The following is a 23,299-nucleotide window of genomic DNA, read 5'->3' as shown; positions in this document are numbered from 1 at the left end:
ATTGGGAGCCTTGGGGTTCGGGCAGGAACTAGGGGTTCAGATTATCTGATGGGCAATTGGTGCATCTGCTCATGGCAGGGTTTGTGGGACTTGGAAATGATTTATTTAATAAATGTTATTAAATGTACGTGCAACACCCTGTATGGATTCTTGGCTTCATCTCACTGACAAGTCCCTTTGCTGCACCCTAGATACTTAGTTTGTATTGCCTTCCCGTGGGCAGCCTGTGCCCCTCAATTTGTTCCTCTCTACTTTCTAGCACTTTCTGCCCACTGGGTTAGTACTAAAACAGCTGGCTTGTGACTTTTTATATATATACTGCCATATTTTGCTGAAATATGGATATATAATGAATAATGTACCCCCTACTATAAAATATAATATACGTCACTGAGGCATTCCATGGCCATATAAAAGTATAAGGCTGAAGGCTGAGTGTTTTTATACAGGTCATGGAACTCTGGGGTGACTTCTAATATTCTCATATTTTACAACAGGGGGTACTTTATTATATTACACCAGTTAAATGACAGAAATTACATTGCTAAGTATCAGTTATAAGTATATAATTGACACTATATTAATCGCTCATGTGTATTATACGCACACATACATAAGTGTGTGTGTATATATATATATATATATATATATATATATATATATATATATAATATGCACACACACATGCTCTTTAGGAATCTTATTTCTACCTAGTTATTCAAAGAATAGTCACAATCACCCCCTTTTTGATGTTTCCCTGGCAATGTAAATATCTTAACTCAGAAATATCATTTGCAGTTACCTAAAATACCATGGGAGATTGCTGCAAGTTGTGTGACTGGAATGTTCTGGTGTTGCTTTTTGGGCCCCCAGCTGAGTTGTTCTGATATAAAGTTGCCAGAAGAAGTTATATTTTAGGGACTGGGGTGTCCGGATTAATTAACACCCCCTTAGACAACTACTACAGTGTTTTATGAAGTAACTTTACTGCACCAACCTAATCAACTAATGATCCAGGTCTTTAAAGTTCTGCACCGGAGTATACCATCGTAGATTATTTTAGGAGTGTCAGCGACACTGCACATGCCCAGTGTGCCCTGGGCAACTGTTGAGAAGCCGAGTTTAGATTTCATTGCAAATTATGAACTGATTATTAAATTGTGATGCTAATCGCACTGGTTTCTGAGCTGCCATGTAATGTGATTTTGAATTGGAATTATCAGCCATGTATTATGGAATGTGTATTGTGTGTATATACACAGCATATTTTGAGTGGGTCCCTAAGCTCAGGTAAGTGACAGTAGCCTAGAGCATGTTCTGTGAATCAGCAAGAACATGGGGAGCCACTGGGGGATATTCAGAGGCACAAATCTCATCTAAGGGGCTATTGTAGCCTTGGGCTTTTACAGAACCCCAAAACATAATTTTCAGCATTTATAGCCTACTTTCTTAGTTAGGCTTTCATTGTCCTTTATGTGTTTGACTCTAAAAAGCATCAGACGGAAAAGTCACACTTTCAGCTCCTCTGCATGCTGTGTTATTGTGATGTTCCTAGAATGACAAGCCATGCACTTTCTTTTAAAGTTAAAATCCACAGCACAAATGTTTTAGCCTGAAGCAAGGCTTCTTAATGCTTTTACTCAGCAGATTCAGATCATGGTCAGGAATCAGCTTTATGACACAAGATTTGGTTTAGAATGGATTTTAATTACTGTTGTAAGAAAATGTTTTCCTAGTGTTTGGAATTCATGTTTTAGGTCCCAAACCCTTTAATCTGGTAAATATCTATTAAGTGTTTCGAATGAGTTGTTGAAATTGTTAATATTTTTTGTACCTAGTGCTCCTATTGACAAGGAGACTAAGCTGTATGACTTAAGGTCCCCATACACGGGCCGATTGTAGCTGCCGATATCGGTCCCTTGGACCGATTCGGCAGCTTATCGGCCCGTGTATGGGCAGAAACGAGCGGCCTGCCCGACCAATATCTGGCCTGAAATTGGCCAGATATAGATCGGCAGGTTAAAAGATTCAGTCGGATCGGGGACTGCATCAGCTCGTTGATGCGGTCCCTGAACTGACTGCCCCATTGGCGCCAATATAATTTGATCGTTTGGCCCCAGGGTCGAATTAGCCTACGCGCTCCCCGATATCGCCCACCCGTAGGTGGGGATATCGGGTGAAGATCCCTCACTTGGCAATCTTGCCAAGCGAGCGAATCTTAATGTGTATGGGGAGCTTTACTAGTGTCCATATTTATCCATATAGATAGGAACCTAACACAATGATTAGCTTGTGTTATACGCTGTAGTTAAACATCAGAAAGTGTGGCAAGCTGTCATATTCAGTGCAAATCTGTTATTCAAACATTGCTCTTGTGAATTGCCATAGTTAACTACTTTTTTTCTACTTTGTGACCCCTATTCTTCCACCCCAATTTACTGGTACCCCACCTCAGGTTTTCATGCTTCATATTCAGCAGATTATTAATATGTTTAGAGAGCTACTGAACGTTAGAGAGAAGTATTCCAGTGTCACATGAAGATAGATGCCACATAAAGGTTAATGATTAGTTCACCTTTAAATTAACTTTTATTATGATTTAGACATTGATATTTGGAGACAATTTGCAATTGGTCTTCATTTTTTGTTTTTTTTATGCTTCAGTTATTTAGCTTTTTATTTAGCTTTCCAATTTGGCATTTCAGCAACTATCTGGTTGCTAGGGTTTTATTTACCCTTATAACCAGGTAGTGGTTTGAGCAGGAGATAGGAATATAAATAGGAGAGGGCCTGCATATAAAGAAAAGGGAATAACAATAAGATTATATCCTCACAAAGCAATAGTTTTGGGCTGGCTTGGTCAGTGACCCCCCCCCCCCCCCCCCCCCCATTTGAAAGCTGGAAAGAGACAAAAGAGAAAGGCAAATAATTCATAAACTATAAACAGTAAATAATGAAACTAATAAAATACTAAAAGTTAACTTAAATGTTTACTAGACTTGCTGACATTGTAGAGGGATAGTTAAGAATGCTCAGATGGCCTGCGGACCCTGGGCTTCATTGGAAAATGGCCCTTAGGCTTGAAAACTTGCACCCTGGTTTTATATATGGTTGGTATTTGGATGATTAAAGGGCTATATTTTAAGGTAAATAAGGACTGATTTACAATTTAAATAAGTGCACATAACCATATGCCGTTTGTAAAACAAAGTCAGTGACGGTGCTGTGCAGTCACCCTGGGGAGATTACCTGTTCACCAGATGTAGAAGATATATGCGCCGAACATATTACATATGCGTTTTGCGTGGCCCGCCATGCTTTCTTAGGAGCCACCTACACTGATTTACACAAGCGTAATTGCCAAAAGCAGGCCTTTTTTAATTTCCCAATTTGTATTCTACTTTTTAAAACTTAATGCAGATTGGTTGCTGTTGGCAGCTGCACTACCTATGTTCATATATTAGCCCCTTTGTGTTGATAAAATTCACTGTAAAATGTAATACCTTTGTACAGCATTCAGTGGGATTATAATGTGATACTGTTACAGAATGTACAGAACTTTTATTTTGCTTGAGGAACTGACTAGGCAGATTTTTTTGCACTGAGCCTGTTTGCTTAGGGTACAAGCCCGCAGGCAGTGGGTATCTGCACTTCTGTGCAGCGTGCATAGTTGATGAAAATACGGAAAGAGAGAAAAAATGAAAATCTGTAATCTGGGCTCACCTGTGTCCCCTTGGGAATTATTTGTGTTTAAGAGGTAACCATATGGGAGCTACAGATATGAATGGTTTCTGCCTGTAAGTACTTCATTATGGCAATTACAGCCATTAGGTGAGCAGTTACCCCAGGCTGCTCAGTCCTGAGGGCACCAAACTTGCTTGCTTACTTGCTAAGATGTGACATGTACACCCTCAGGGTTTGTGAAAATTCAAGAAATCTCTCTAAAGTAATAAAGATATGTTTTAAAAAGGCTACTATAGTTTATATTAACAAAGCTGCTGTGTAGCCGTGGGGGTACATATTGACATAGGGCTAAATGACACAGGTTACATAGCAGATAACAGATAAGCTCTGTAAAACACCATTAAATTATACAAAGCTGACCTGTTATCTGCTTTGTAACTTGTACCTGTTTCCCAACTTTAAGCTGGCCACACACGTGGTGATTTTCGATCTATTGTGAGACGAAAGATCGTTCCAACCCTCCACTGATGTTCAGGGCTGAATCGTCCGATATGGAGGCAGAAACAATAGGATTTCTACCTCCTTCTGTCAATTCAGCCCTGAAGGCAGATTTTGCTCAGGCGCCTTCAACGGCGCCTGATGAAAATCTTTTAACCCGCCCATTCGGTGTGCCGACCGATATCGGCAGCCTATCGGTTGCCTCGCCGAGTTGCCATACACGCACTGAATATCGTACGAGGTTTTGTACGATATTATCGGTGCGTGTATGGCCAGCTTAAATGGCTACACAGCAGCTTTGTTTATAGAAACTATAGTAGTCTTTTTGAAGCATACAACTTTTACCTGTGCTGGGCAACAGTACATCATATTTACTTACTGTTCCTGTAAAATGGATGATTAGGTTAGGGCTCTCCTAAACATGCCTTCCCTGCATATTGGCAGAGGTTGGGGGGCAGCTGTGTGTGCTGAAGGGGTAGCCTGGGATATGACAATGATGAGGGGGCATTTGGGGGAGGACTCCCACTCTATGCAGCCATAGTGAGTGTTGCTTATTTCTGTGTTAGAATGGCCTTTTACATTTGGCTACAAAACAAATCCACTTACTACTTCTTGACAGCTGAGTGTTGGTATAACAAATTACCCTAAACTCCTGTAACGTGCTAAACATTTCCCTGACTCTGCATTGTTCTCTGGGGATATCACTGCGCAATACTTGGTAGCACATAACTACTATGGCACACCCTCCAATTATTTAATCGTTTTATAAAACAATCCCAGTTATTGCATTTCCCCCTGTGGTGCTGATAAATATACTGTCCATTGTACGGTAACTCCTGTCCTGGCTTTCTTTTTAAGTATGTAATTAAAGAGGCCATAGCCCTGCACTAAAATAATGAAATTAAGGCTTTTAATTAGATATGTTACTTTTAGGGTATATTTGCTATTAAATCAAATTTGGTTTGTTTATCGAAACACTTGTATATTCAACTTTGCCTTTAATTTAAATCAGCTCTACAGTTTGGAATTTTAGCAGCTATCTGGTTGGTAGGGTCTTGTTTACCTTAGCAACCAGGCAGTGGTTTGAATGGGAGACTGGAATATGAATATTCTGAATAGAAAGATAAAATATTAAAATTAACAGTAATAACTGAGAGACAGTCAGGTTGGTAAAACAGTCAATTTTAGGAACTTCAAGTAACAATTACAGGTATAGGATCCCTTATCCGGAAGCCAGTTATCCAGTTCCGAATTACGTAAAGCCTATCTCCCATAGACTCCATTATAAGCAAATAATTCTAATTTTAAAAAAATGATTCAATTTTTCAGTAGTAATAAAACAGTACCTGTACTTGATCCCAACTAAGATATAATTACCCCTTATTGGGGGCAGAACAGCCCTATTGGGTTTATTTAATGGTTAAATGATTCCCTTTTCTCTGTAATAATAAAACAGTACCTTGTACTTGATCCCAACTAAGATATAATTACCCCTTATTGGGGGCAAAACAGCCCTATTGGGTTTATTTAATGGTTATATGATTCCCTTTTCTCTGTAATAATAAAACAGTACCTGTACTTGATCCCAACTAAGATATAATTAATCCTTATTAGAGGCAAAACAATCCTATTGGGTTTATTTAATGGTTAAATGATTCCCTTTTCTCTGTAATAATAAAACAGTACCTGTACTTGATCCCAACTAAGATATAATTACCCCTTATTGGGGCAGAACAGCCCTATTGGGTTTATTTCATGGTTAAATGATTCCCTTTTCTCTGTAATAATAAAACAGTACCTGTACTTGATCCCAACTAAGATATAATTAATCCTTATTAGAGGCAAAACAATCCTATTGGGTTTATTTAATGGTTAAATGATTCCCTTTTCTCTGTAATAATAAAACAGTACCTGTACTTGATCCCAACTAAGATATAATTACCCCTTATTGGGGCAGAACAGCCCTATTGGGTTTATTTCATGGTTAAATGATTCCCTTTTCTCTGTAATAATAAAACAGTACCTGTACTTGATCCCAACTAAGATATAATTACCCCTTATTGGGGGCAGAACTATCCTATTGGGTTTATTGAAGGGTTAAATGATTCCCTTTTCTCTGTAATAATAAAACAGTACCTGTACTTGATCCCAACTAAGATATAATTACCCCTTATTGGGGCAGAACAGCCCTATTGGGTTTATTTAATGGTTAAATGATTCCCTTTTCTCTGTAATAATAAAACAGTACCTGTACATGATCCCAACTAAGATATAATTACCCCTTATTGGGGCAGAACAGCCCTATTGGGTTTATTTCATGGTTAAATGATTCCCTTTTCTCTGTAATAATAAAACAGTACCTTGTACTTGATCCCAACTAAGATATAATTAATCCTAATTGGAGCCAATACAAGCCTGTTGGGTTTATTTAATATTTAAATGATTTTTAGCAGATGTAAGTTGTGGAGATCCAAATTACGGAAATATCCCTTATCCGGAAAACCCCAGGTCCCGAGCTGGTGATGACCTATAGGTAACTTTATATATATGTAACTTTTATCCAGATACCCTTTATCCAGAAAGCTCCGAATTATGGGAAGGCCATCTCTCCATTTTAATGAAATCATTCAGTTTTGTAAAAATGATTTCCTTTTTTCACTGTAATAATCCCAACTGAGATATAATTCATTGTTATTGGAGGCAAAATAATCCAGTTGGGTTTATTTCATGTGTAAATTATGTTTATTAGATTTATGATATGGAGATCCAAGTTACAGAAAGATCCTTTATCTGGGAAACCCCAGGTCCTGAGCAGTCCGGATAAAAAGTCCCATACCTGTAATTCCATTTTCTTGAATAATTTCCCTGTTTCTTGTAATAATAAACAGTATGTTGTACTCGATGGTAACGAATCTGTATGGTAGCAAAACAATCCTGCTGGATATATTTCATGTTTAAGTTGTTTTTAGTTGAATGGTAATCTAAAACCCATTGTTTTGAAAACCCAATCATTCTCACTAGGTGCTATACCTGTACTGTAGTGCTGTATGCCCCCTGAATGCCTGGCAGGGCATCAGTTTGGGTCACAGAATTCTGCAAGTGCTTAGCTCGGTCAGTTCCAGCCACAGTAAGTGATCCACAGGTAGAGTTTCTAGATGCAAACTTCCATTTATCAAATCTGAAATAAATGTATTAAGCACCCTTTGCCATCCTAGTATGTGCAAGGTACATTCCCTGCTCCTGTCGCTGATAAGTCCCATAAGTCATTTGCCTGCTGCTAATATACATTCAATGTGTCTGGGGCCGGCTGCTGATATAGATTCCATATGCCTCAAACACCTGATGTAGATTCCATGTGCTTGCAGTTGGGCATATATGCAAGCCTTCACTCAAAAACTGAGAACCAGGAACAAACATGCACTAGTTTCAATAGAAATTACATTTACACCCCTAATTTGGATCTGCATACCTTAAGTCTACTAAAAAATCAATAAAACATTAATTAAACCCAGTAAGGATTATTTATATGTTAGTTGGGATCAGTTACAAGGTACTGTTTTATTATTACAGAGAAAAGGGAATCATTTAACCATGAAATAAACCCAATAGGACTGTTCTGCCCCCAATAAGGGGTAATTATATCTTAGTTGGGATCAAGTACAGGTACTGTTTTATTATTACAGAGAAAAGGGAATCATTTAACCATGAAATAAACCCAATAGGACTGTTCTGCCCCCAATAAGGGGTAATTATATCTTAGTTGGGATCAAGTACAGGTACTGTTTTATTATTACAGAGACAAGGGAATCATTTAACCATTAAATAAACCCAATAGGGCTGTTCTGCCCCAATAAGGGGTAATTATATCTTAGTTGGGATCAATTACAAGGTACTGTTTTATTACTACAGCGAAAAAGGAAATCAGTTTTAAAAATCTGAATTATTTGATTAAAATTGAGTCTATGGGAGACGAGCTTTCTGGATAACGGGTTTCCAGATAAGGGATCCCATACCTGTACCTGTACTTGATCTCAACTAAGATATAATTACCCCTTATTGGGGGCAGAACAATCCTGTTGGGTTTATTCAATGTTTAAATGATTTTTTAGCAGACTTACGGTATGGAGATCCAAATTACGGAAAGATCCCTTATCCGGAAAACCCCAGGTTCCGAGCATTCTGGGTAACGGGTCCCATACCTGTATCTGCATAGTGGCCACCTGTTGGGCTTTGCTGGCCTAGGGGAAGGAAGGCTGCCTTCACATTTAGTGAAAAGCACAATATTCAGACACGGGTGCCCTGTTGTTTAGCAAGAGAGCCCAATTACGGTATCTAATATTAGTGCTACCAGAATATCTCACAAAAGGAGGAAATGGCTGAGAAAGCCACACTATTATTTTACTTGACATTTCCAGGCCAGCGCGAGCTGCTGATCCATAGAACATGCATCACAGTCAGCAAACATTGTTATTAAGGATCCCGGCAAAAGCTGCCATTGTTTGTGTGTGCGCCCAGCTCCCTGCACGGAATACATGCTTAGCCCTTGTACTCGCACACGTCAGGGTGGCACAACCCTAAGCACAAATATTTCACTAAATTCAGTAAATAAATGTCTTTATTAAACATTATATACTTATATTTGTATTCAAAACCTGAATAGTGTAGTGGGGTGAGTACTTTCAGGCATTGTGGCATTATTTGTCAGTCTGCGTTAATATAAGTGGTATTGGGGGCATTAAAGGGAAAAAATACCACTTCCCCCCCCCCCCTTCTTTTTTTTTATATGAGCTTATGTAGTGGGCCAAATATTAAATAGGAACATAAACATTAACACAACTGCCAAAAATGTGTTGGTTTTTTTTTACGTAGATGTCCCTGATTCTCCAGATTGAGGGAAACCATGATAGTCTGTCTCTTACAACCTCTCTTTGGCTGATGGGGTCATGCAACCCCTCTCTCACCTTGTTCCATGTAAAAATAATGGTTTCTGGGGCTTAAAGTCCCAAACAGTCTGCGTGCCCCCCACTGTGGAAAGAAAGAGGGTCTTCATGTCCCAGACACTGAGGGGCAGATTTATTAATCCACGAACGGACCGAAAGCATCCGTACGCATTTTTTCGTAATGATCTGTATTTTTGTGACTTTTTCATATGTCCAGTAATTTTTTTGTCACCGTTACGACTGTATCGTATATTTTCCGCAACTTTTTCGTCGCCGTCGCTAAAAAATCGGATTGGTTTTTACGCCGTTTACAATTTCGTCGGCGACAAAATCTGTTTTTTTCCCATTCGGGATTCGGATTCGTGGATTAGTAAATGTGCCCCCAAGTGTATTAAATGGTTCTATCAGCCTATGGTTCTGTCAAATGCCCACTGGGAGTCAGACTGTCATGGTTCCTCTCAATTTTGCCTGTGTTATCTGGAGTTTACAGGACCTGGGGTTTTCTGGATAAGGGACCCTTCTATAATTTGGATCACAATACTTTGTTGGCTAAAAATCATTTGAACATCAAAATAAACCCAATAGGATTGTTTTGCCACCAATATGGATTCATGCAATTTAGTTACCATCAAGTAAAAGCTACTGTTTATTATTATTACACACGAAAAGGAAATCATTTTTGAAAATTACAATTATTTGCTTATAATGGGGGATGTCATTCCTGTCATTTGGAGCTTTTTAGATAATGGGTTTCCAAGTAAGGGTTCCCACTTAGTCACATCATGCCTTGTATCTAGGGTTGCTACATCACCTCTTTAATACATGCCACATATTGAAATCCACATACTGCATGGCTTATCAGCAATTCATTTAGATGCATGCTGCAGACTGAACTGATTTATGTGCAGCCATGCAGCATGCGTCTGCATTAATTGCTAATTAGCCATGCAGTATGTGAATTTAATATGCAGCGGTATTAAAGGGTAGAGGTGGCAACCTTCTTGTATCTATTACCTGTTACCCTATGGCAAATGACGTCTCTAAGCACAGTTTTTCAAACATGAATTTCTGCTGCTCTTGCCGGGAATGAGTAAACAGAGCGAAACAATATGACAGCTCTTGCGAAGTACCAAGAGGAGTAATAGGCTGCCTATGTAAAGTAAAGTGTATATAGCGGGGGTACATGGAATGGTAAAAGTGGTCCTTGAAAGGGGTTTTCTGTGATTGGCTAACTGGCTTTGAGTGTGTGGTGTCTCAAGGGTATTTTCTGCAGATGTCTCATAGGCCGCTTGTACAAAAAGAACTTTATGTCGTGGGCCCCTTATGTAAATAATCTGAGAAACGGTAGTTGCAATTTTTTTTTTACTCTTTCAGGACCTTGTGCATCTGCTGATTTCAAGGGTTTGTGAGTCAGGCGTCTACTTGTTACAGAAATGCTCACTGCATTTTATAAACAGGTTATGATTAGATATATAAATAATAAACCCCCGCACTAGTAATCAGAGGGTTTAAATAGTGTATAGAATGGTTAGTTTTTCTGCTTTCCCTATTAAAGCAACCCTTACTGTTAAACTGTGGCTGCCTCAGGCGGGAGTGTTTGATTGCTGCCGTCCCCTAAGGGAGAAGCATCACGCTCAAAATACCCCTGGCAGCTGCATCCCTACCCGCCTCAATAGGCTCTGTGTGTGGCAGAGCTTTCTGCTGGGGGCACTGGGCAGGTATTGTGCTCCGCAACACTGAATGCTATGCTTCTACCTTCCATATCCCCCCAATTTACTTCTCCTTGCATGTGTGACTGTGTATTGGCCCCTGCTATCTTGTGGTAGATACAATGCCCAAGGGGCACCTCAGAATTTTAAGGTCCTGTTGTGGTAGTAAACACAGCGTTTTGTCTGCTGCTGCCACCACGGAAAACAAACTACCCTGTGTTGGTTCAGACTGGCAATCTGTGAATTCTGTCAAATGCTAGCGGGGCTGCTGTAAAATGGCATGTACAGATGCCAGGGCCTATTATAAATCCCAGTCCAGACCTGACCCTATGTGCCGCTAGCCCAAGACCTCAAGGGTTTCAGGTTGGACATACCTGTTTGTGAAGCACTTTACTTACTGGCATTTATGCCATTGCTGCTGCTTAACCCCTTTAAGTGGAACTATCGAGAAAATGATCATTTAATCTGAGCTTTAACTCGTGGAAATAAGAAAAGATCAGTCAATTAAAAATTCTGTTTCCGAAATAATCAAGTTATTTCTCACTTTCCCCCTCTCAATAGTTTTCCCTCTACTTGCAGTTTGATTCTGACTCCGACACAGCTGTACAGAGAGAGTCAGGTTTGCCCAGAGCAGGATAATGAGGAGTAACTTGATTATTTTTAAAAACTCTTCAGAATATTTAATTTTTTGTAGCTTTTTTTTTTCTTGGTCAGCTTTGTATTTTTGTGTCACTTATCCCTACACTTGATATTACTAAAACACTCTCTGCCTTTTATGTGTGCAGCAGGCAACATTAGCCAGTAGATGGCACTATCATTCTGGGAAATGTTTGGAGGCACCGTTTAAAAGTCGCTTATCTTAAATTATATCCTGGAAGGCAAGCTGTTATTCTGTGTTAGATGCCACTGAATAGTCTGCTGTATAACATACACAATGTTATATATAGAATTCTTTCCCTTTTACTGTACTCCTCAACTGCATTTTTGTAACTACATTTAAATAACAAAAGATATATATATACATATATATATATACATATATATATATATATATATATATATATATATAGGAAACATTCAATAAAACCTGGCATCTGGCAACAGATGTGTCTGGCATCCGTTGCGCGCGAAACCCTAGGCTTATACTCGAGTCAATACGTTTTTCCAGTTTTCTTAGGTAAAATTAGGTACCTCGGCTTATATTCGGATCGGCTTATACTAGAGTAAATACAGTATATATATATAATTTTTTTTTTTTATGTCAAGATAAGTAGGAAAAATAGTAAACAATATATTTCTAATCAGCCGCCTGTATTTCCCAGTGCTTGTTTGATTTCTGCGTAATTACATGATTCACATGGCTAGATGCAGCAATTCAAATGTTAGGGGCAAATTTTTAACATTCAGGCTATTTTATTTTTCAAGTTTTTCTTCTTTTTTTGTAAGCTGTCAAATTTTTTAAAATAAAGGGAGAATTGTGATTGTTCAAGGTGAACAATGTGATGCCACGAGCAATGGCCTGTGGAGCCAATAGGCAGACAGGACAAGGGCATACCTTACCCAAAAGCCTGTAGCTGAACAGTCCTGAAATAATGTTCACAATAGTAGCAGTTTATAAAGGACTGGGTTTTGTAAAGGTGAATTGTTCCTTTAAAGACGTAGTAGGCTAATGCCTTTAATATAACTTGTAAGCACAAACTTCACTGTGAAATAACATATTTTATTATAATGGATTTGTAAAGCCTTAGGCACATTTTATTCCCATGAGCCCATTATACAATAAGGTGTAGTAGTTTCATCCCCTTTATCCGCAGTTGGGCCATAATATAAGTAGCAGCATAATATTTTGAGCCTATATAATTTTAGGGAAGATATAGGGAGGAAGGGGCCACTGCCTGTCTGTTTTAAGTAGCAGAGAGTGAAAGCAGTATTGATACAAACCCACTCCATGTGTTTGCCTGCTGCCTAAATAACTGACTCTTTTTTCCCCCCCTTACAGGCACCGCCATCAATGGTTAATAATGAACAACGGCAGCACGCAGAGCATGTTTTTCTGTCCTTTAGAAAGTCCAAGTCACCTTTTGCAGTCTGCAAGCACATATTGGGTAGGTTGTTTTGTGCAGATTGCATGTAATTTATTTTTTGCCATGTTCTTGTGTAATTATGTTATTTCAACTGCTACCTGGTTGCTAGGATTCATTTAAACTCAGCAACCAAGCTATGATTTGGATAGTTACATAGTTACATAGTTAGTTTCAACTGCTACCTGGTTGCTAGGATTCATTTAAACTCAGCAACCAAGCTATGATTTGGATACCAGAATAAAGATAACCATACATATAGCAATTCCATTGGCCACACAAAAGATCGTTCCCCCCCATCCACTGACGTTCAGGGCTGAATCATCAGATATGGAGGCAGAAACAATAGAAATTCTACTTCCCCACCTGCCGATTCAGCCCTGAACGTAGATTTTGCTTGGGCGCCTTCAATGGTGCACAATCAAATTCTTTTAACCTGGCCGATCAAGGAGCAGCCATACACGCAACGAATATACACGCTACGAAACAAGGTACAATACTATTTGAGCGTGTATGGGCGACATTGACATTTTAAATGAAAATAAAATAACCATAGTAATGTGTGTGTATATGTAGGTAAGTGATTAAAGTCACTCTGGGGAGAATGAGGGGGTGATGCCTAAAATTTTGGCTCCCCACCTCTAAATATGCCTTTTCAGCCTCTTTTTACTGTGTACCAGGGCAACTGCATTTAAGTAAAACAACCAAAAATAAACACAGCTCAGGTGACTTCACAGCTTAAATTGATCTTTATTCAGTTTGTGCTTTTTTTTTTTTTTTTTTTTTTTTACTAAATCTGTGATTTTTGTGTCTGCAAAATCAAAAAAATAAACTCTAAACTCTAAAATGAAGAAGTAAATGAATTAATTAAGGCATGGAAATACGGTAAAACAAATAATTGTAAATGCATAGCCCAACTATACTGCAGAAAGACTACAGTTGAAATGTTGGCAAGGTAGACTGGACTGGAATTCATTTCCATTTATCTGCACATTTACATTGCATATGCACATATGTTTGCTCTGAGTGGTGCACACTGTTTAGCCTCTCTTCTGGCTCCACTGTCCTGTGTCTAAATTCATTTTTTTTTTTGCTTGACAGAAACTAGTAAAGTCGATTATGTCCTTTTCCAAGCGGCAACAGCTATAATGGAAGCGGTCGTAAGAGAATGGATCCTCTTGGAAAAAAGTAGCATTGAATCACTCCGAACATTCCTTTTAACCTACGTCTTACAGAGGCCTAAGTGAGTAAGAGCTCCTTGTGATCCGATACTTACATTGAAGTACTGGTACAGGTTAGACTGAGAAACAGAGGGTTGGATGAATGTCCAGAGTCCAGTGTTAGTTTCCCAGCTCTGCAGTTTATTAAATGCTGCCTGCTGCTAAGTTCCATTCATGTACATGGGAAACACACCTATGGCGCCTATGGCGCACCCTGGCAATGTAGAGCAGTATTATGGTTTGGTATCCATTCAACAGACTGCATTTTCTCTGCTGTTCAAATAAATTGAATTTTATGTAAAAGTGAAGTTAATTTTTTGTGTTTACGGTAGTTACCTTTTAAAGACGAACTATGAGTTTGTGTTTATTAAAACCCAAATGAATACGAGCCCACCAGATTGGAACCAAATTAGAACTTCTAATCTATAGGCCTAAAAAAGTAGTCTCATTATTTAACCTTAAAACAAAACTATAATCTATTCACTTTTTTATACTATAACCTTATATGATTTATTTGAATTTCACTGAATTTAATTGCTTAAATGCTTCATTCACTTATAATTAGTGAATGTCACATATAATACAATTTATTATAGATTATAATCTAACTATTATAATAAATGTTTGTAGTTCAGCAGCATTTAAGGGGTCCTCTTTTGCCTATCCCTGATAACTGTTATAATGGAAACAGTTGCTTTAAGCTTAGTTTATTTGGTATGACTGTATTTGGGCCTGTGGTGCCCCTCTTTATTTGACAGCTGATTGGACAGTATATTAGGCCAAACCAATGGGCTACCCAACAGGTATCTGACCTTGTATTGATGGGGTACAGGGCTGTACAGACTAGACATTAACATTAACCCAATTTGTTCCACCAGCTAAGTGGCAAAAAATCTGTAGCTTGATAGGGAACACTGTTTTATATCTCTTAAAATCACCTATCATTGTGGTCACGTGGAAATGCTTGTGTGGCAACTGAAGCTATAACTGGCAGGTGAAGTGTATTCTAGCAACGTGTCACCCCAAGGGCTTTTAAAAGCCCTTTAGGCTAATAAAGAATTACCTGAACACATTCTATATGTCCTTATCATAAAGGAAACTAAAATAAACTTCTCATGGGGAGGAAGAGGCAGTAGGCCAGTGCTGGTTAATGTGTATATACTTTATGAGCAAATCTTCAGGCAGGATTCTTGAGTAAAAAGTAACTTTATTGAAGCTCTGCCTTACGAGTTTCATGTTTGCAGACACTTAATCATAGGCAAAGATGTAAGGCTGATGCCAGACGTGGCGTAGGGCTGATATTTTCGGCAAGCGGAAAAACGCTTGGCGAAAATACAGCCCTACGCCTGCTACTTGTGCCTGCACCCGAATGAATGAGATACGCTCGGTTGCAGGCACATGTAGCCGATATATGCATGAAAACGCGAGATAATGCAAAGTCTGGCATTTTCATGCGTATATCGGCTACATGTGCCTGCACCCGAGCGTATCTCATTCATTCGGGTGCAGGCTCAAGTAGCAGGCGTAGGGCTGTATTTTCGCCAAGCGTTTTTCCGCTTGCCGAAAATATCAGCCCTACGCCACGTCTGCCATCAGCCTAACAGCAATGACAAGATATTTAAAGGTAGTCCCACCAGTCAATATATACAAGTTAATTGTATCACCAATCATAAAAAAGGCTTTAATACGAAATGCATATGAAGGTACACCCAGTCCACCATAGTAATACTCTCATGGTTGAAGCCTGTTCAAAGCATAGACAACTTTACAAAAACAAGCACACCCAATCCACCGTATTAATGCTCTCATTTGAGGGTTATACAAATTACAAAAAAACTTTATTGGTACAAAACATTAGTACAAACATTAAAAGCAAAAAGGGTAAATTATTTCAGACTTCGAAAATGCCATTATTGCAATATATTACTATGAAAAAATGTTGCACTTACGATATTCAGGGATTCACAAATATTTTTCAAGAGTAATAAATAGATATTTGTTTACTAGCAAACGTTTATCCAGAAAAAAATATTCCCCATTGTGTGCTGCTGTTTTGTTTCTGTGGCTTTAGTACTAACCTAGGTTTGTATATTTCTTCCTCAGATTGCAAATGATCTCTCTTGTCTTTAAAAACTCATCCTTTATTCATTTCATATCTCTTAATGTTGCTCTCAAATACCCTTCCATTTAATGCATCTTTATTTTTTTTTTTTTGCAGCCTTCAGAAGTATGTACGAGAGCAAATTCTTTTAGCGGTAGCTGTTATAGTGAAAAGAGGATCTTTAGACAAATCAATTGACTGCAAGAGCATTTTCCATGAAGTCAGCCAATTAATAAGTAGTTGTAACCCCACAATGGTAAGTGATATATACATTTTCTTTCTCTTTAATATGTAAACCTGAAAATGTGAAATATATGTGATTTGTATTTCTTGCCAGAAACAGGGCTATGATGCAATTTGCTGTTTTCCTATCCTATACTTTTTACAAAATGGAATGAGAAGTAACACAAAACTTTACAACAATGCACACCTTCCCAATCTCCCTGGCCTCTGTGTGAATCCACCACCTGCATATAGTGCTTGTCTGCCTACTGCACATCTTCTAAACACCCATTGCATTTGCGTCCCCCTACCTCTGTCTGCCAAGTCACTAAATGAGCAGATCTTTACTGATATGCTTACCTGAGGGCCAAACAATCAAATGTTGACCGGATACAGGTTGTCTGAAAGAGAACTGCATCAATGCGCCAATGCTCTCCTCGTCCCTACAGGATTTTTAAACCTGCCTGAGTGATATCTGGCCAATTTTCAGCCAGATATTGATCAGATAGGCCCACTAACAGCCCATAAACTGCCAACTCAGACAGTCTGTAGTTTTTATCGGCCCTTGTATTGGCTACCTTTACTGGCCATTGTCTGAGCCCACTGCACTTGCAATGACTACACTGGTGGTCATACTTAAGCGACTTTCCTCATAGTTTGAACACAGTCAGAAGTCTCCCTCTGAGACACTGGCCTAAAAGCATTCCTTAGACTCCAGGATTGGAGAAAGTTATGCCAATAATTTGCACTTGACTTTGACATTAATCAGAAACCTTAGAAAGCAAAATCATCAACTCTTAACAAAAAAAAAAAAAAAAACTGGAAGTGCAAAGGGAAATTGTTTCCAGTCCTTCTTGATAAATGAATTTATATCAGGCTTTCTAAATATGTTAATGTAATGTCATTTTTTTTTATATGCAGACGAGGTTAGATTTAATTGGTTTGGCACTGCCCTCTCTGTATGATCATCTTTCATTCCCAGCACACTTGCTTCTTTCGATAAAATAAGTCCATGTTTACGGCCTAGTCATGTGACCCAAGCGTGCAATCTGCATTCTTTCCGGTTGAGATGAAAATACTATCCAAACCGCCACACATCAGGCTGAGAAACTGGAGAACTCTTTGAATCAGGACCATGAGTGATCAGAGCAATAGGGAAATGCGCCGCGTGGTTCAGTAGCTGAATGCATTAGTACATGTAATTTAGCTCCACAACATGCGACAAAACCCAAGGGCAGTGGGATATTAAAAAGGAACAGTAACACCAAAAAATGAAAGTGTTTTAAAGTCATTGAAATATAATTAACTGTTGCCCTGCACTGGTAAAACTGGGGTGTTTGCTTCAGGAACACTACTATAGTTTATATAAATGAACTACTGTGTAGCCCCGGGGGCAGCCATTCAAGCTGGAAAAGAGGCGAAAAGGCACAGGTTACATAGCAGATAACAGATAAGACAGCATTGTATCCTACAGGGTTTATCTGTTAGCTACTATATAACCTGTGCCTTTTCTTCTTTTGAATGGCTGCCCCCATGGCTACACACCAGGGTTTATATAAACTCTAGTAATGTTTCTGAAGCAAACACAAAACTTTTACCAGTGCAGGGCAGCAGTACATTATAGTTTAATTTCTTTGAGATATATACATTTTTTGGTGTTACTGTTCCTTTAAGCACTGTTGCTTTGCAGAGCAGGGGGTCATCAGTTCCATTACAGCCCAGGAAACCATCTGCAAGGAGTTTGTGTGCTCTCCCCATGTGTGTGCGCTGCAGAATGTGTCTAACTACAAGTACAGGCACAGCTCCATTTAAGTTTATGTGAGCCCTGTTATTTTCATAAAGCACAGTAAAGCTTGTGATTGGTTATTTGGTAGCCCAATGTGGACTGGCAGCCTACAGGAGACTCTGTTTAGCATTACACCAGGTTTTTATGCAACCAAAACTTGCCCAAAAGCCAGGAATTCAAAAATAAGCACCTGCTTCGAGGCCACTGGGAGCAACATCCAAGGGGTTGGGGAGCAAGATGTTGCTTGCAAGCTACTGGTTGGGGATCACTGCTTTAACCCATGGTCCTTTGGGTCTGACTGATTGGTTGGTTTCCATTAGCTGCTGCAGCCCAGGATGGTACAAGGTATTCAGGTGACGAAACTTTCCAAAGACATTATTGGCACTATATGAAAGTGTTGGATCTCAACTGACGTCATCTTTTACATGTTGGAGGTGTGACTAGAGCTATATCAACCTGTGATAGCACAGCCTATACTTATATATACTTATAGTAGCACTAAGCCTAGCATATTTATCTCCCTAAGCTAGGGTGACTGGCTCATGGTCTGTGTGAATGGGATACGGACCTTAGATTGTAAATTCTACTGGGTCAGGGACTGGTGTCAGTGATGCACAGTATCTGGAAGCGCTGCACTTTATGTAATTAAAGAATAATTATTTGCCCCCCGGAATTGATCACTTTTACCTTGGACTGTTCTTCACGGATGCTCAAATAAAAGAGCAGCTGGAGGCTTTTGTCTCCTGTAACCTTTTATGAAGTTTATTTTGGGGCATAATGCATATGGACCTGTGCCAGACTATTATGGGACACAATCCGTTCTGAGAACAAGAGGAGGGCGGTCAGCCAGCGCATTTTTTTTTGTATTTGAGAAGCTGCAACTATAAGGACAAACGTGAGGATCTGATATACAAAAGCTTAGTAACTCCACTGGTGGATAAAGTTGCCTTTTGTTGGGCAGATCTCTTCTGGTTAGCATTTATATTTTATTTTGCTGTATATTAAATAGATATAAGCCCATTCTATATTACATATTGGTTTGAAGAGTCTGGTCAGGCCATGATGGAGAAAGGGCGCTGTAAGTTCCAAGCCAAAAGAAGAATGGGTTTGTTAAAACCTAGATAATCATGAGGTTAACTGCAACAAAAATAGCAGATGGGACACTAAAAGAGCTTTATAAGAATATGCACAAAGTAAAGAGAGATCTTTTAATGCAGTGCTGTCCAACTGGCGGCCCGCGACCCCCCTCTGTGTGGCCCCCCACCTGTCTGGCTGCTTTGATGGCTTACTCTTGTGTAAGCTTTAAATGGTATCAGTACTGTGATTAACTGTCCCCTCCCTGCATGGTTCTCACCTCAGATTCAGGCTGTAATCCCCCTGTATTGTTTAAACATGTAATCCCCTGTGTTGTTCACACCTTTTAATCTCTGCATTGTTCTACCCCTGCAGTGTTCACACCTCAGGCTCAGGCTGTAATCACCCCCATTGTTCCCCTGTTCACACCTCAGGAGCAGTAGAAACCCACAAATAATCCCTGCATACTTCAAAAAGAACATATACTGAGGTGGTACTGCAATTAAAAAGTTTTTTAATATATAGTTATTGTGCAGACTGTAGGAGCAGTGCCAGCATTGTGTCACTGTAGGCTGCCTGTGTGTGAGCATAGGGCAAGCAGAGTATGGCACACACAGGCAGGGTAGGGAAGGCAGAGTATGGCACACACAGGCAGAGTAGGGCAGGCAGAGTATGGCACACACAGGCCAAGTTTGGCACAAACCAGCCAAGAATGGCACACACAGTGAAAGTATGGCACACGCAGGCAGGGTAGGGAAGGCAGAGTATGGCACACACAGGCAGGGTAGGGAAAGCAGAGTATGGCACACACAGGTAGGGTAGGGCAGGCAGAGTATGGCACACACAGGCCAAGTATGGCACAAACAAGCCAAGAATGGCACACACAGTGAAAGTATGGCACGCAGGCAGGGTAGGGCAGGCAGAGTATGGCACACACAGGCAGGGTAGGGAAGGCAGAGTATGGCACACAGGCAGGGTAGGGCAGGCAGAGTATGGCAGGTTTTTGCTGTACTACAACCATTAATATGGGTATGGTCATGTGATAACATGGGTGTGGTTTCAAGTGGGTGCAGTTTCAAAAAGGGGAGTGGTCAAAACTGGCTTCCATTATCGGCCCTCCACCACGTAGGTCGGAAAAATTCCGGCCCTCGGTACAACAGAAGTTGGACAGCACTGTTTTAATGAAACAGTCACAACACAGGGGAAGGGACAGGGTTGTATATCAGCAATCTGATAATCTACCTTGCATGGACCAAGGACCAACTTCTGTTTCCCTTAGCTTGAGGCAAAAAGTACTGGCCCTTGAAGCTGGCCATACATCTACTGATAAAATTATGCCTGCTTTTCAGTACATGTATGGGGGCCTGACAATCTCAGCTGTTATCCATTTTATAATGGGTATTTTAAAAAAATGTGTGCGCACCTTATCTGCCAGTTTATGGTGCATTTACAGATGTGGTGCGCTCCTCTTCACTTCCTGGCTTTCCAATCCCCTATCTGCCTATAATCCCCTCTAATGTACTTGTATTCCTTTCCCTTCGCAAGGGCCTTTTTTCCAAAGAAGAAAACCCCAACCCCGACAGTCTAACCTCATAGTTTAACCCTTCCATCCCCTTTACCAGTTTAGTTTTACATCTTTGCACTCTCTCCAGCTCATTCTTTTCTCTAAGCAGCCTTTCTTGTCAGTGCAGACGCTAGGGGGTTAAAGGGATTATGTCATGATTTTTATGGGGTACTTTTTATTTCTAAATTACACTGTTTACATAGCAAATAATTCACTCTACTACTTAATATTTTATTCCTGAACCAACAAATGTATTTTTAGCTGTAATAATGGTGTGTAGGCGCCATCTCAGTGCATTGTGCCTGAGTCTGAGCTTTCAGAAGGAGCCAGCGCTACACATTAGAACTGCTTTCAGGCAACCTATTGTTTCTCCTACTCCCATGTAACTGGAGGAGTCCCAAGCCGGACTTACTATTGAGTGCTATTCTGATAGCTACTGGGAGCTGCTATCTTGCTCAGTTCCTGCTGGCTTTGGGTGCCAGACAAGATGTCCACATTCTAAATTAGGAAAGAAAATATAATGAAGCTTAAAAAATTACTATTTGGATGGTTGTTAATGAATTATTCAACTTTTCCTTCTCTTTTCTGAGAAGTTTGAAATCCTTGCTGTAACGCTACGACGCACGTTGTGCTTCTGCCATCACTTGGAGCTAATGCCTCTTTAATGAGAATGATGTGATAAATTCCGGTTGGGGGAGAGGACAGTAAATTATTCCTCTGACCTCCAATTCCTTTATCCTAATACTGATCTCATGTCACTTGCACCATTGCTTCCTACCCCCCTTTAGGGCAATCTCTTGCATACCCACATGTACTGCTAGGCAGCTGTTAGTGTGTGATATCCATGTGCTGCTTGTTAGTAATACTTCCACTTTAATGAGCTGCACACGGCTTTTCATGTGTCCTTGTGTAGAAAATAAAGGGGGAATTAGTATAGGAGTATGTAAAACCTGTGTTCTTTTTCTTTATTATTGCGTTTGAGCAGGTTTATCCATTAAGCAGGTCCTCCGGAGAAATTACAAGTATGGGATCCCTTATCCGGAGACCCGTTATCCAGAAAGCTTCGAATTACAGAAAGCCTGTGTCCCGTAGACTCCATTTTAATCAAATAATTCAGAATTTTAAAACTGATTTCCTTTTTCTCTGTATTAATAAAACAGTACCTTGTAATTGATCCCAACTAAGATATAATTACCCCTTATTGGGGGCAGAACAGCCCTATTGGGTTTATTTAATGGTTAAATGATTCCCTTTTCTCTGTATTAATAAAACAGTACCTTGTAATTGATCCCAACTAAGATATAGTTACCCCTTATTGGGGCAGAACAGCCCTATTGGGTTTATTTAATGGTTAAATGATTCCCTTTTCTCTGTAATAATAAAACAGTACCTGTACTTGATCCCAACTAAGATATAATTACCCCTTATTGGGGGCAGAACAGCCCTATTGGGTTTATTTAATGGTTAAATGATTCCCTTTTCTCTGTAATAATAAAACAGTACCTGTACTTGATCCCAACTAAGATATAATTACCCCTTATTGGGGGCAGAACAGCCCTATTGGGTTTAATTAATGTTTTATTGATTTTTAGTAGGCTTAAGGTATGGAGATACAAATTACAGAAAGACACCTTATCCAGAATACCCTTGGTCCCAAGCATATATATATATGTAGACTTAAGGTATGGAGATACAAATTACGGAAAGACCCTTGGTATGAATCGCCCATATTGCTGTGCACAACACTGGTTGGTATGGGGTGGTGGCAGAAAATATGCCTTTACTTTAAAACAGGGGATCCCCAACGTTTCTTAAATGTGAGCCACACTCAGATGTAAAAAGTGTTGGGGAGCCACACAAGCATGAAAAAAGTTCTTTGGGGGATGCCAAATAAGGGCTGTGATTGGCTATTTGGTAGCCCATGTGGTCTCCTGGCCTGCAGGGGGCTCTGTTTGGGGTAAAACTGTGTCTCTGCTTCCAAAACTTGTCTCCAAACCAGAGATTTTAAAATGGCGCCTACTGTAAGGCCACTGGGAGCAACATCCAAGGGGTTGGTGAGCAACATGTTGCCCCCGAGCCACTGGTTGGGGACCACTGCTGTATAATAACCAAACAGGAGGGTCATTTTGCTTTTTCATAAATGTTTCTGTGGTCATATGAGACCAACATAGCACTTTCTGGCCCAAGTACTTGAATGGCACCCTGCTGTGCTGGTTCCGGTTATTCTCCGCCAGCTGAAACACTTGTTGTGCCATCAATTTTGCCACTTCCAGTTTTTCACATTAAAGTTGATGACCCTAAGCTCCATAAACCACTCCTGCATAGCCCACCAGCTGTGTACAACCTGAACTCAAAACATTTGGGGAATATTTAGAAGCCGATGAGTGAAGCGGCCCAGGCTAGAAAGTTCTTAAACGGTA

At 39.8% G+C, this 23,299-nt stretch overlaps 1 protein-coding gene across 1 annotated transcript in view; it reads left to right on the top strand.

Annotated features, from left to right (window-relative positions):
- The window catches only part of xpo4 (exportin 4), a 64,537-nt gene that overhangs the window by 681 nt on the left and 40,557 nt on the right, over positions 1-23,299 (top strand). Inside the window, exons 2-4 of the mRNA XM_002937960.5 lie at positions 12,831-12,936; positions 14,014-14,155; positions 16,351-16,489. Of these exons, the coding sequence (XP_002938006.2) occupies positions 12,831-12,936; positions 14,014-14,155; positions 16,351-16,489 (387 nt within the window). The remainder of the gene's footprint in view (positions 1-12,830; positions 12,937-14,013; positions 14,156-16,350; positions 16,490-23,299) is intronic.

The sequence above is a fragment of the Xenopus tropicalis genome, chromosome 2 (assembly GCF_000004195.4).
Source record: "Xenopus tropicalis strain Nigerian chromosome 2, UCB_Xtro_10.0, whole genome shotgun sequence".
Lineage (NCBI taxonomy): Eukaryota > Metazoa > Chordata > Amphibia > Anura > Pipidae > Xenopus > Xenopus tropicalis.
The sequence above is the reverse complement of the archived record's forward strand: the minus strand, read 5'-3'. Positions and strand labels throughout refer to the sequence as shown.